Consider the following 13,173-nt stretch of genomic DNA (forward strand, 5'->3'; position numbering starts at 1 on the left):
GCCACCAGTGCAGGATGTGGCATGGGAACCCTCTGAGAATTCCACCAGTGCAGGATGTGGCAAGGGACCCCTCTGAGAATGCCACCAGTGCAGGATGTGGCAAGGGAACCCTCTGAGAATGCCACCAGTGCAGGATGTGGCATGGTAACCCTCTGAGAATGGCACCAGTGCAGGATGTGGCAAGGGAACCCTCTGAGAATGCCACCAGTTCAGGATATGACAAGGGAACCCTCAAAGAATGCCACCAGTGCAGGATGTGGCAAGGGAACCCTCTGAGAATGCCACCAGTGCAGGAGGTGGCATGGGAACCTTCTGAGAATGCCACCAGTGCAGGATGTGGCAAGGGGACCCTCTGAGAATGCCGCCAGTGCGGGATGGGGCAAGGGAACCCTCTGAGAATGCCACCAGTGCAGGATGTGGCAAGGGACCCTCTGAGAATGCCACCAGTGCGGGATGTGGCAAGGGGACCCTCTGAGAATTCCACCAGTGCAGGATGTGGCAAGCGAACCCTCTGAGAATGCCACCGGTGCAGGATGTGGCAAGAGGACCCTCTGAGGATGCCACCAGTGCAGGATGTGGCAAGGGTACCCTCTGAGAATGCCACCAGTGCAGGATGTGGCAAGGGGACCCTCTGAGAATGCCACCAGTGCAGGGTGTGGCATGGGAACCCTCTGAGAATGCCACCAGTGCAGGATGTGGCAAGGGAACCCTCTGAGAATGGCACCAGTGCAGGATGTGGCAAGGGAACCCTCTGAGAATGCCACCAGTGCAGGATGTGGCATGGGAACCCTCTGAGAATGCCACCAGTGCAGGATGTGGAACGGGAACCCTCTGAGAATGCCACCAGTGCAGGATGTGGCAAGGGAACCCTCTGAGGATGCCACCAGTGCGGGATGTGGCAAGGGGACCCTCTGAGAATGCCACCAGTTCAGGATGTGGCAAGGGAACCCTCTGAGAATGGCACAAGTGCAGGATGCGGCAAGGGACTCCTCTGAGAATGCCACCAATGCAGGATGTGGCAAGCAAACCCTCTGAGAATGCCACCAGTGCAGGATGTGGCAAGGGGACCCTCTGAGGATGTCGCCAGTGCAGGATGTGGCATGGGGACCCTCTGAGAATGCCACCAGTGCAGGATGTGACATGGGAACCCTCTGAGAATGCCACCAGAGCAGGATGGGGCAAGGGACCCCTCTGAGAATGCCACCAGTGCAGGATGTGGCAAGGGGACCCTCTGAGGATGCCACCAGTGCAGGATGTGGCAAGGGACCCCTCTGAGAATGCCACCAGAGCAGGATGGGGCAAGGGACCCCTCTGAGAATGCCACCAGTGCAGGATGTGGCAAGGGACCCCTCTGAGAATGCCACCAGTGCAGGATGTGGCAAGGGACCCCGCTGAGAATGGCACCAGTGCAGGATGTGGCATGGGGACCCTCTGAGAATGCCACCAGTGCAGGATGTGGCAAGGGAACCCGCTGAGAATGCCACCAGTGCAGGATGTGGCAAGGGAACCCCCTGAGAATGCCACCAGTGCAGGATGTGGCAAGGGACCCTCTGAGAATGCCACCAGTGCAGGATGTGGCAAGGCGACCCCCTGAGAATGCCACCAGTGCAGGATGTGGCAAGGGGACCCTCTGAGAATGCCACCAGTGCAGGATGTGGCAAGGGAACCCTCTGAGAATGCCACCAGTGCAGGATGTGGCAAGAGACCCTCTGAGAATGCCACCAGTGCAGGATGTGGCAAGGGGACCCTCTGAGAATGCCACCAGTGCAGGATGTGGCAAGGGAACCCGCTGAGAATGCCACCAGTGCAGGATGTGGCAAGGGAACCCGCTGAGAATGGCACCAGTGCAGGATGTGGCAAGGGAACCCTCTGAAAATGCCACCAGTGCAGGATGTGGCATGGGAACCCTCTGAGAATGCCACCAGTGCAGGATGTGGCAAGGGGACCCTCTGAGAATGCCACCAGTGCAGGATGTGGCAAGGGAACCCGCTGAGAATGGCACCAGTGCAGGATGGGGCAAGGGAACCCTCTGAGAATGCCACCAGTGCAGGATGTGGCAAGGGAACCCTCTGAGAATGCCACCAGTGCAGGATGTGGCAAGGGAACCCTCTGAGAATGCCACCAGTGCACCCTCTGGGAATGCCACCAGTGCAGGATGTGGCATGGGAACTCTCTGAGAATGCCACCAGTGCAGATAAGGAAATGCTTGGGACTGAATGTGTGGCCCTTGAATGGTCAGTGGCCCCTTGAACACAGCATTCCATGTTATGCTACTGCCAGGGGCCACAACAAAAACTGAGCGAGACTGGTTCCCGTAAGAAATGAGATGGAGAGGAACAGGGGGAGGACCCCAATAGTAGCGTACCCCGATACCAGGGAGCACACACCGCGAGAGGGGGGCAATACTGGCACTAGAAAGATGGGTGATATAAACAAAAAAGAGAAACATACGTTTGGGGAAATGAGCGAAGACGGAAAGAGATGTATTAGAGCCGAGAGCGGCCCTTGTGAAGCGAGGAGGCCACACGTAACTACTCAAAGGGGGTGGGGCCCGAGCGGGCCAGGGGCCCAGGTACTCACATGCTGCGGCCAAAGTGACCAGTACCAGAAGCACTTGGTCTGACGTGCTGCCCATCCTCCTGCCAGGGCACCCGAAGAGCCCGCACCCCCTGCCCGGCCAGAGCTGCCCGGAGAGCCGTTGGTGAGACAAGCTTTCTGCCTGGAAGTGCCTGCCCTCGCAGCCACTTCCTCTGAGCAGAGAGAAGTTGCGGCGGCGCTATAACGCAAGCACTTCCGACGCCAACCTCCTCTCGGGTCAGAGCGAGGGCAGCGCTCCTTCATTCCTGGCCCCAGGGGCCGGCTGCCTCCCTTCGGACCCGCTCAGGAGACTCCAGACCCGCCGTCAGGACGCAGTAAAGTGCATACATGAAGTGCAGGGGTCTCAGGGAGGTGGGGGCAGCTGTCCTGGCAGCAGAGCCCGCTGCAGCATCCTATTGCCCAGGGGGAATGGTGATGGAGAGGTTCTGAAATCAGTTGAGTGGCATGCCAGACACAGACCCTGCACGCCTTCCGAGCTGTATTTGCCACAGGACAGGGGTTCGTGCACAATGCTCAGGCGTATACAGTCTTAAGGTGCAGCCACGCAGTTCTGCGACTCGGTGGCCACGCGGCTCCGCGGCTCCGCAACTCTGTGACTCTGCGGCTCCGCGTCGCCGTTGCCACGCGGCTTTTTGGCTCCGCGGCTCCATGGCCACGCGGCTTCACGGCTCCGCTGCTCCATGGCCATGCGGTTCCGCGTCCCCATTGCCACGTGGCTCTGTGGCTCCGCGGCTCTGTGGCCACGTGGCTGTGCGGCTCCGGGCTCCACGACTAGTTGCCACGCGGCTTTGTGGCTCTGCGGCTCTGTGGCACTGTGGGTCCATGGCCACGCGGCCCCGCGGCTCCATGGCCATGTGGCTCCGTGTCCCCATTGCCATGCGGCTCCAGGCTCTGCGGGTGCGTGGCTACGCAGCACTGATGATTCTCCATTGTTATTTTCTATTTCTTTGCTCAGTTCATCTGAGTTTCTTGGTGGTTCCATGAAGAGCCCAAGGAGCTTCTCAAGGACACACTCCCTGCTGTGCGCCTTAGGACCCTACTTCTCAGGTCGGGGTTTTACTTGATGTACCCCATCTTTCACTGTGCAGGCTTCCTTGCCTGGGTGGCAATAAGGCACCTGCCCTTGTAGGTGGCAGTTTTATTGTTTTCAGTGGTACTCTGGGCACAGCCTACAGGCCAACATTTGGGTTTCATAGTAGATGTGTGGACCGATTCTGTTCTGTACGGTGGTCCAAACGTTGAGGAAATGGTTGTTATAACAGCAGCTTCATGCCTACGGGTTTAGCGCGCTTTAAAAATGTAAAAATAAATAAATAAATATGTGAAGGCAATCGTCCTGATATAGTTCGACTACCCGGGTTGGTTCCTCTGCCCGCTCCACTCCCGCCACCACCTCTGCTTGTGGGATTCAAACATGGTGCCTCTCCAGGGGGGGGGGGGGGTCACCATGTGAGCAATGTTCTGCTCCTTGGGTCTACTGCTTCCATCAGTCTTGACTATGTGTCCGCCATGTTGAAGCGATGACCCGTGAGTAGCGGTAATAGTTGGGCGCTTATGTGGCACCCAGTTCACAGTACGTTGAGAGTGCATGGGGGGGACTGACACAGTAGGGAAAGCGGACCCCTCCGCCGTGTAGCAACACCAGAGAGCGAAAGCCTTTCACTGTGACAGTTTCGATGTAGCACAAGCAGTCATGAAAACATATGCATGGCCATAGGCAAGAGAGGATGAGGGAAACGATAAGGCAACATACATGACCAAATGTGCTGATGAAGCATCTGGCAGCAGTGGGGGCGAAACATGCACGAAGTCTTGACTTGAGCTGTTGGTCCCCTGTCATTTGTGTTATTGAATGTTGTGCTAATGGCATTTTTAGAGCACTGCAACTTGCCAACAATGGCAATGGCACTCGCTGCAAGAGACTGTGCAGAAAGGGGGCAGGAATTACAGGGAGAGAGCCAGGTCTTCACGGCTTATCCTAAAAGGCATGTCCGAGTCAACGTGCAGAGGATGCTGAAGTAGAGAGATCCAGAGCAAATGGGCTTGATGGGAGAATGACAGGCCTCCCAGCAGGGATTATAGCCATGCCCCCAACGCGAGGCCTTTCCCCTTGGCTTGCAGTCTTTAGAGTATTCTCCGATGGCAGATGGCTGGGCTTTGCACGCTGTTCCTATGTCTCAATTCCCAACCACTGGTCATGAATGCATCACATGATGTTAACACCTCTTTCGGACCCACTCGTTCTTCTTATTGTTCCTTGCGGACTCCGATGCAGGTTGACGTGTCCTCCCCGATTGTCTGGGCACACAATACTTGATGCGTGCCAGCTTGAAGCCCAGTCCGCTGCCTCTGTGGGTCAGTTCTGGTCTTCTTCCCTAATGTGATGAACAAGTTCAGGTTTGAAGTCCATGTAGTCAACCGCTTGATGACCTTGCTTCTTGGTTTGCTCTTCGTGATTGGTGCCCGAGGTCTATCTTGTGGTCGCTATCCAAGTGGAACGTTCTAGCCTTTCGGAATTATGTACGTCTCGGGTGACTGAGCCTTGGGCAATGTTGGCAGTTACCAGTCTCCCATGGCTGTGGACAATGCTCAAGGGGGTTACCTTGATGGCTAAGTCTGACTTGCTTTTGTAGTGATCATTTCAAACTAGGATCGTGACGCCAACATCCATGTCGGACTCCAGAACATGTTGAGTCGTGTTCATCCGTTCATTGCCTTGTTGGTTGCCAAGTCTCTACAGCTTCAAGATCTACTTCTACAGATGCCCACGAGGACTGTGCTGGGAGTGTGGTGTTGACTGATTTTGTCTTTGAGCAGGGCCAATGCAGTGCATCCTGTCAAGGAGTGCTACAACGTGCAGCAGCGGCACAGGAATCTGTGTATCTCATACTCAAGAGCCTCTGCATCATCCACTAGGCCTTCTGGGGTCAGGGGCCTTCACTATATCCCACTCTCTCTGCCTGAATGCCTTCCTTCTAGAACCCTTCGCTCAGCTACCTCTAAATCTCTGAGGGTCAAATGCTTCTCCAAGCTGAGAGTGGGGGGTAGATCTCTCTCCTCTGCAGGTGTCTCCCTCTGGAACAGCCTTGCTGCCCCTCTCAGACTTCAGCCGGACCACCTGAAGTTCCGGAAGCAGTGCAAGACCTTCCTTTTCTCCCCTGCCTTCTCTCGCTCACTTTCTTGCTAACTCATCTGTCTGCTGCATCGACTGGTTGCGTGGTACCCTCAGAGTCTCAGTGGGTACCAGGCTCCCCCATAACCAGTCTTCCTTGCACTGCCTCTTGGCCTATCGCATGCTTAGGGGCTGTTACTGTAACCCCTACAGCCCGCCGGCCTTCTTGCACTTACCCAGAGCCTCGCTGTCCTGGCTGCATTTACTCAGAGCCGTGTTCCCTGATCGCACATCCGCGTACACTCTCCCCTGCACTTCCTCCCCCTTCATTCCCCCTGCAATCCTCATTCTCGCACTTGCACGATCTGATTGTCACAAGGCCTAGTAGGATCGCTTGGCTTGTCAACCGTCTGTCTCCCCTTCCCTGTCTTGTGGTGCCTAGAAACACTTGAGTACAGGTGTGCTATACATATCAGATCATACTCAATGTCCTGTTGAGCCTCGGTTGTGACACAAACTGCCTTGTTCCGGGTGCTCATGAAGCTCTTCACATCTCTGTTGGTGCCAGAAAGGGGTAATCATCTGGTGAGAGACCCCTAGGCATTCAAGTTATTCTTTGAATTGATTCCCTTGGAAGGGAGGTCCCTTTTCAATTCATTGCAAGGATCTTTGTAGGTTTCGGGATCATGGCGCCCGTGGCGGTGGAGTGTACCATCTCAACATTAGGGTAGCGTGAGTGATCAAGCATGAAGACCCCTTGACAAGAAGCCGACATCAGCACTTACTTCGTCGTAGGGGCGGTTGCCTTACTCTTGCGGCCAGATAGACGAGGGGATTCCCTTAACCTGGCTTTAGTTTTGATGATTCCTTGGTAAGCTTCGTGAGCAAATTGTCTGACTTGGTTGGTCTGAGCGTCAGGCAATATTATTTGTGAACCTCAAAACAGGAGTCATTCAGGGGATGTGGGCAGCTCTTGGCTCATCCAGATCCACCTGGCGGCGATGAAGTTGTTGGGCCTGGCATTGGAGAACGTTTGAACGATTTCTGGATTCAGTCGCTTGAGGAGCTGCCTATAGAAACGGGACCTTCTGTGTTTTTTGCACACTATTTCCTGGAGCTGTATGGCCTTCTGGGCTTCTGCTTTGTTGATCTTGTGGCCATGCTGATCAGTGCACGCCACGTGTCTGGCTTTCCGCGTGGTAGCGTCACAGGGCTGTCTTGATAGAAAATCGGAAGGGCTGGTAGTGCCGGATCAGAACTCGAGTATGAAACTGTTTCTGTAATAGCGCATTTATATCTGAGGGAGGGGTGGCCTTGGAGTCGACCTCTCGAGGATTGGCAGCAGCAGCTTATTGTCCATGACTACCTTGAAGGTTTCCCGTAGGTATAGAGGGGGGCATGTCGGAGAAACCCCAGAAGAATGCCATGGCTTCCTTCTCAATTTGGAAGCATCTGTGTTCCGTGAGTGTGAGAGCGTGGCTGGCATCAGGCACTTGTGAAGGATTTCTGGAAGCATTGGTTTGGGTAGGGATGCTGCCTAGACGGCAGAGCCTGGTTTCAACCAGCAGTTTGGTCTTTCTCTGGGTGTCAAAGTATGCTTAGATGGTCTCTTGCTACAGTGCACCTCCAGCCATCTGGCGCCATTCTAGCCACTCAGGCTCTGTCGGCTTTGGTTAAGTCCCTGAGTAGTTCTGTGGCCCGTTTTGGGATTGTCCGCAATAGTTGACCATGCACAGTTCTGATATTGACTTGGGGGATGGGGCGGTCTTTATTTCATTCACTTCCTTTGGATCTGCCTGCATGCCTTGGTGATCACCGATGCAGGGAGTGAATTCCAGAGTGGGCCTAAAGGATTCGCAGTTTTAATTGTGGATGGTGAGTCTAGAATATGGCTCACGCATGTTAAAGGTGGTCTTTCTTGGAGACAAGTAGGCCATCACTGACTCCATTCAGGTCAGCAAGTGTGCTACTTATTACATTCCGGAAAGCTTTGGCGGCCTACAAAATGCCAACGTTCAGTCTCTGCGTGGAACACAGGGTGATCACTCTGGTACTCCTGTCCAACCTCAGCTGATGGTTCCCAGACTTTACTTTCAGCTTCAAGTATCACCTGCCACCACTTAGGTCAGTTATGAAATCTTCTATAGTTGGGGTGATGTTCCACTCAGAGATCTACATGACATTTAGCCAGCTTCCTTGTTAGGCACCCTGTGCCTGAGACTAGGGTCTACCACTTTGGGAACAGCTTTTTGAGGTTGAATTAATTTTGTAGAAAAGTCAAATTGACAAGTCCAGTGACTTGAGACTGAGTAGCCAACATCTGCACCGAAGAGTGACTGCTGTGCGAGGCGTGTGGTTTTTCAGGCCTCAAGACTACTTTGGGTGGGATTGGAGTCTAGCTGACGCCTGCAAAGATGCGTACCTTGGTTTGATGCAGGTGGGGTCTAAGATTGATGTGGTTGACGTTCGAGATTGGCAACAGAGCCGCTTGTAGGTCTTTGGTGTTTACTTCACACTGCAGTGGCTTTGTTCTCTTCTTTCTCTGCCGTTGGTGTAGTCCGTACACGAAGAAGACCTTCTCGTCACCGGTATCATATGTTTTGGTGGATGCCCTTTCATATTTAGACAGTTCAACTCTACGCACTTTGGACCTTCTGGGGTTCCGTCCCTGTGTGATAAGTCAAGAAATGCATACGTTGTATAAGTGATTGAGCGTGATGCTGAAGCAGCATCAGCCAGATTGTACTTTTGGCCATCTCAAGTGGTTTCTTTTGTATCAAGATGAGTAGCAGTCACACAGTCAGTTTGTTTCGACAATGCTTCACTGAGGCCCAACCCTGGATCCAATGCACAAGCATTGAGTCACTCGGATGGACTGATTAGCGGGACTTGGCGAGGTGGTGTATTCTTTCATCAAGGGACGTTGGGTCCCCTGGAGTAGAGTGCACCTCTCATAATCCAGGTTTACTAGGTTGAACATGTTTGGATAGTGCAGCAGTCACTGACAAATAGTCCTCATCGTCACCTGTGTTCGGCAGAGAGTTGAACAATTGGAGAGGTCATCACCAAGAAGCTGGAGCATGGCAGGCCACTTGATGCCGTGGTCGGTTTTTCTCGCAGCCCTAAAGTGTTTGTCCAGGTTGCTTAACTGTATGGTCCATCTGCGCCACGCGTCTTCTCCTGTACCGATTGTATTTTCCCCATAATGTCAAGGTATTTACATGCGGGGGGGGGGTAACCCTGCACACCCCCCATACTCCCATTACAATATTGATTACTCTAACCCACTCTCCACATGTTACCACTTTAAGTCCATCAGGTCTATGTATAATGACCTACCTCATGATGGGTGACTTGTCACCAGAACAAAATGTCTGACCACCAGGGGGCTCCTCCCACTACCAGTGACTGCAAGAGCAGTGCTTACAACAAAAGCCAAAGAGTCCTTCCTCCGCCACAGGCCGTGATCGCACCTCAGACCAAAGCTCCACTGGTGGACGTCTTTTCATTGATGCAGCTGAGATGCCTTCACATCTGACCGGCTGCTCAGGCCTCTCACCTCTTGCAAATTAGCCCAAGATGAGCAAGTAAGGACTTTGGTTCACAAATCCCAGTCGAAAACCCTGGAATCCTTAGGCGCACGGACCTCCATGCCCTTTCCTTTGGTGATTGGCCCTGCAGGCAGGCCCTCCTACCTGGGGCCTGCACACGGCTCTCCCACAACCTCATGCCATGCTCAGCCTCTTGGCACCTCTCTGTACTGGTCGCCCATTCTGCTGCTGCACACACTCACCAACAGTCCTGGCATTGGCATACCTCAGGCTCTCACACTTTCAAATTCCCCAGGGCCGGTGAAAATGGAGACTTGGGGGGGAGACACCCCAGTGAAATGAATAGACGAGCAGGAGGCTTGCTGGCTGAATTAATTAATACCTCAGGTGGGTGACACCTGCGTAAAGCGTGTGAGCTGAGAGGTATGCATTGGGCCGACTCTTCCCGGATCCAGGAAAAAGAATCCCCCAGAATCTCCGGCTCCCGAATCCAGGGAAATCCATGTGCACTCTACATTTAATTTAGAATTCACCTGTGCATCCAGTTTCAACTATGGCGGAATGTGAACAGTGGTCGCTAGGTTCAGAGACGAGACACTTCCCCACAAGAGGGTCTGAGCAGGAGTCCTGTGAAACCCTGTGTTAATATTGCACTCGACAGGAAGTATTGATGTACATTTCTTTAGGTTTAAAAGGTGTGCACAGTGTATCATTTGCTGACATTATATTTTCCAGTTCCTCTGAGGGACTAAGGAGCAAATGTTTATGTGGGTGAGTAAAATACCCACCCTTGCCCTGCCCCCTTTCCCCATGCTGACTGGGATCCCCAGTACATAAAGTCAATTTACTGCACTGCTCACTAATGCACGTGGTGCAGCTTCCCCCAGGTGGTCAGCTGTCACTGCGTGGCCACTGCATGTCCACCAGTGTATGTAGTCCCCACACATGTGGTCCCGCCACTCCAGATTTCTCTCTCTCTCTCTCTCTCTCTCTCTCTCTCTCTCTCTCGCACATAGCATAGCAGTGGCATATTTCAACACACCCAATATTAGATTAAAAGTGGCAGATTAAGCCTTTAAGAACCGAGGATCGGACCCTCTGCAGCAAAGCCGTCGCAGTACAAGGCTGCAGTGTTGAGCGACGCAAGTGCACAGGAGACACTGCCTTACGATATGTACCATGCAATGCTACGTCCATGTTTCTGAGCCTTTGAGAACCGAGGATTGAAACCCCTCTGCAGTAAAGCCCTCGCAGGACACGCTTGCAGGGTTGAGCGGCACAGGTACGCAGAAGACGCTGCCAATGATACGTAGCACGCAACGCTACGTTCATGCTTCCAAGCCTTTAAGAAGCAAGGATCACACCCTCTGTGGCAAAGCCGTCACAGGACAAGGCCGCAGTGTTGAACGACGCAAGTGCGCAGGAGACACTGCCCTATGATACGTACCATGCAATGCTACGTTCACGCTTCTGAGCACTTAAGAACCATGGACTGAAACCACTCTGCGGCAAAGCCCTCGCAGGACCCGTTTGCGGTGTTGGGTGATGCAGGTGCGCAGGAGACACTGCTGACGATACATAGCACGTAGCGCTACATTCACACTTCTGAGCCTTTAAGAACCGAGGATCTCACCTCTGTGGCAAAGCCCTCGCAGGACGAGGCTACAGTGTTGAGAGGTGCAGGTGCGTACCAGACGCTGCCTGACAATATGTAGCACGCAAGGCTATGTCCATGCTTCCGAGCTTTTAAGAACCGAAGATCTGACCCTCTGCAGCAAAGCCCTAACAAGACAAGGCCACGGTGTTGAGTGATGCAGGTGCACAGGAGACGCTGCCCAATGACGCATAGCCCGCAACGCTACGTCCACGATGCAGAGCCTTTAAGAACCAAGGATTGGATCCTCTGTGGCAAATCCTTTACAAGACAAGACCGCAGAGTTGAGCGACGCAGGTGTGCAGGAGATGCTGTCTGGTGATATGTAGAATGCAATGCTACATCCACGCTTCCGTGCCTTAAGAACTGAGGATTCGACCCTCATCGGCAAAGCCCTTGCACACCAACGCTGCAGTGTTGAGTGATACAGGTGCACAGGAGATGCTGCCTGATTATACGTAGCATGCAACGCTACATCCACGCTTCCGAGACTTTAAGAACTGAGGATCAGACTCTCTGATGCAAAGCCCTCACAGGAGAAGGCTGCATTGTTGAGTGACGCAGGTGTTTGGCGGTGAAGGGTCAGCAGCAGTGATTATGGGCATAGACGACACTCTGTCTATCCGTGTCCATAAGATAAGAAGGTGCAGGGAGGGAGAGTAGCACTGCTGCACTCCGCGCAACTCCCCAGCCTTGCGCATCCTTCCCTTCACTTCCCGTGCCCCATGTGTACTTCCCCTCCCACAACCCAGGCTCTGCCTCTCCCTGCCTTGTGCGTCCGATCCCCTCACTTCCTGTGCATGTGCTTTACCCCTGGAATCCAGAATCTACTTCTCCCGGCCTGTGTGTCCTTCCCCACACTTTCTGTCTCCACTTGCGCTTTCCCCTGCAGCTCAGTCTTATGCCCCTCTCGGCCTTGTGTGTTTTTCCCCTCACTTCCCGGCTCCACGTACGCTTTCCCCCGCACCTCCGGCCTTTCCCTCTCTGACCATTTCCTTATGTGCTTTCCCCACATTTTGGTCCTTTCTCCCCTCTCACCACTCCCCTTCTTGCCCCCCTAGCTGTGACTAGTTTTATATACCTATTTTATAGTGTGCATTCTCCTCTTCTCCTCTCGGTCCCCCAGGGCTACTAGTTTATTGCGTATATTGTACTGTATTGCATCCCCTCTAATACTCTGTTGTTTTGTGATTATTGCATTGTATTGCATATGTGGACATTGTTGCATTTCTCTTGTTACTCCTCTAGGTCCCCCGGGTTACCAGTGCCTGTGTATTTTGTACTGCACCTTATTGCACTTCTCCTTCTCGTTGGGTCCTCCCCCCTTACGCGTGCATTTTTGTTTTTGGTTCTCTCTCCTCACTGTACCGGTAAGGCTTGTCTTCCCCCTTTGTGTCCCTCTAGTAGGTGACCCCCTCACACCATCCTGCTTGCCTGCCTTCCCCTGCTCTCTGCCTTACACCCCTCTATGGTGCTTTCAGTCTCCCCTATCTTCTCTAACTTCTATTCTGTCTTCTATCCTATCCCTCTCATTACGTCTGGTAGGAAGAAGCTCAAAAGGGACTTACTGGTCTCCAACCCAGGCCTTCCTATTGCTGACACCTGTACCAGTGCTTCCTCCAGACTACCCTCACTGACATTCTCTTTGTCATTCCCACTCCAGGCCTATGGACCCCTCACATGGTCTGTGTTCTCTCTCTTTTTTCCTCTTCTCCCATTAATGGTGGCTCTCGATGGTTCCTCTGGCCCCCTTCCACTCCTCTAAGACCATCATTAGTGTCTATCTGAATGGTACCGTATTGGTCCAGGGCCCTCAGCCCAACCTCCTCCTTTTCGATAGATGCTTTCTGCGTCTTATCAACTTCCTTCCTTCCCCTGATACTCCTACCTACTTCTTTCTAGCTCCTCCACCACCTTCCTCTTCTGCAACCTCTCTGGCACCCTCCTCTGCTTCTCTGGCTGCACTGCCTCCTCCTGCCTCCGCCACGTCTCTGGCTCCCTCTTTTTCCTCTCTGACTACTCTGCCATCTCCTTCCTCCTCCTCTGGCCACTGTAGGGCACCTCTAATACCTCAGCAGGGCATACCTCATGCATGTACCCTCCACAGAAGTCTTTCAAATGTTGCAATTTGCTCCACGTCACTACCCTTAACTCTCGCTCTGCTGTCAAACACTCCTCTGACATCTGCCGACTGCTTGAAGACTTGATCTAGATGTTCTCGGTCTCACCGAGACATGGTTTACGGCCAGCTCTGTCGC

General features: G+C 53.4%; 1 protein-coding gene across 1 annotated transcript in view; it reads right to left on the reverse strand.

Annotated features, from left to right (window-relative positions):
- Positions 1-2,726, reverse strand: part of LOC138511181 (sialic acid-binding Ig-like lectin 15) — a 156,647-nt gene extending 153,921 nt beyond the window's left edge. The window contains exon 1 of the mRNA XM_069626690.1: positions 2,581-2,726. Coding sequence (XP_069482791.1) covers positions 2,581-2,635 — 55 coding nt within the window. The 5' untranslated portion in view covers positions 2,636-2,726. The remainder of the gene's footprint in view (positions 1-2,580) is intronic.
- Positions 2,727-13,173: the final 10,447 nt, after the last annotated feature.

Source organism: Ambystoma mexicanum, chromosome 6p (assembly GCF_040938575.1).
Source record: "Ambystoma mexicanum isolate Mex_15411 chromosome 6p, UKY_AmexF1_1, whole genome shotgun sequence".
In the NCBI taxonomy this organism is placed as follows: Eukaryota; Metazoa; Chordata; class Amphibia; order Caudata; family Ambystomatidae; genus Ambystoma; species Ambystoma mexicanum.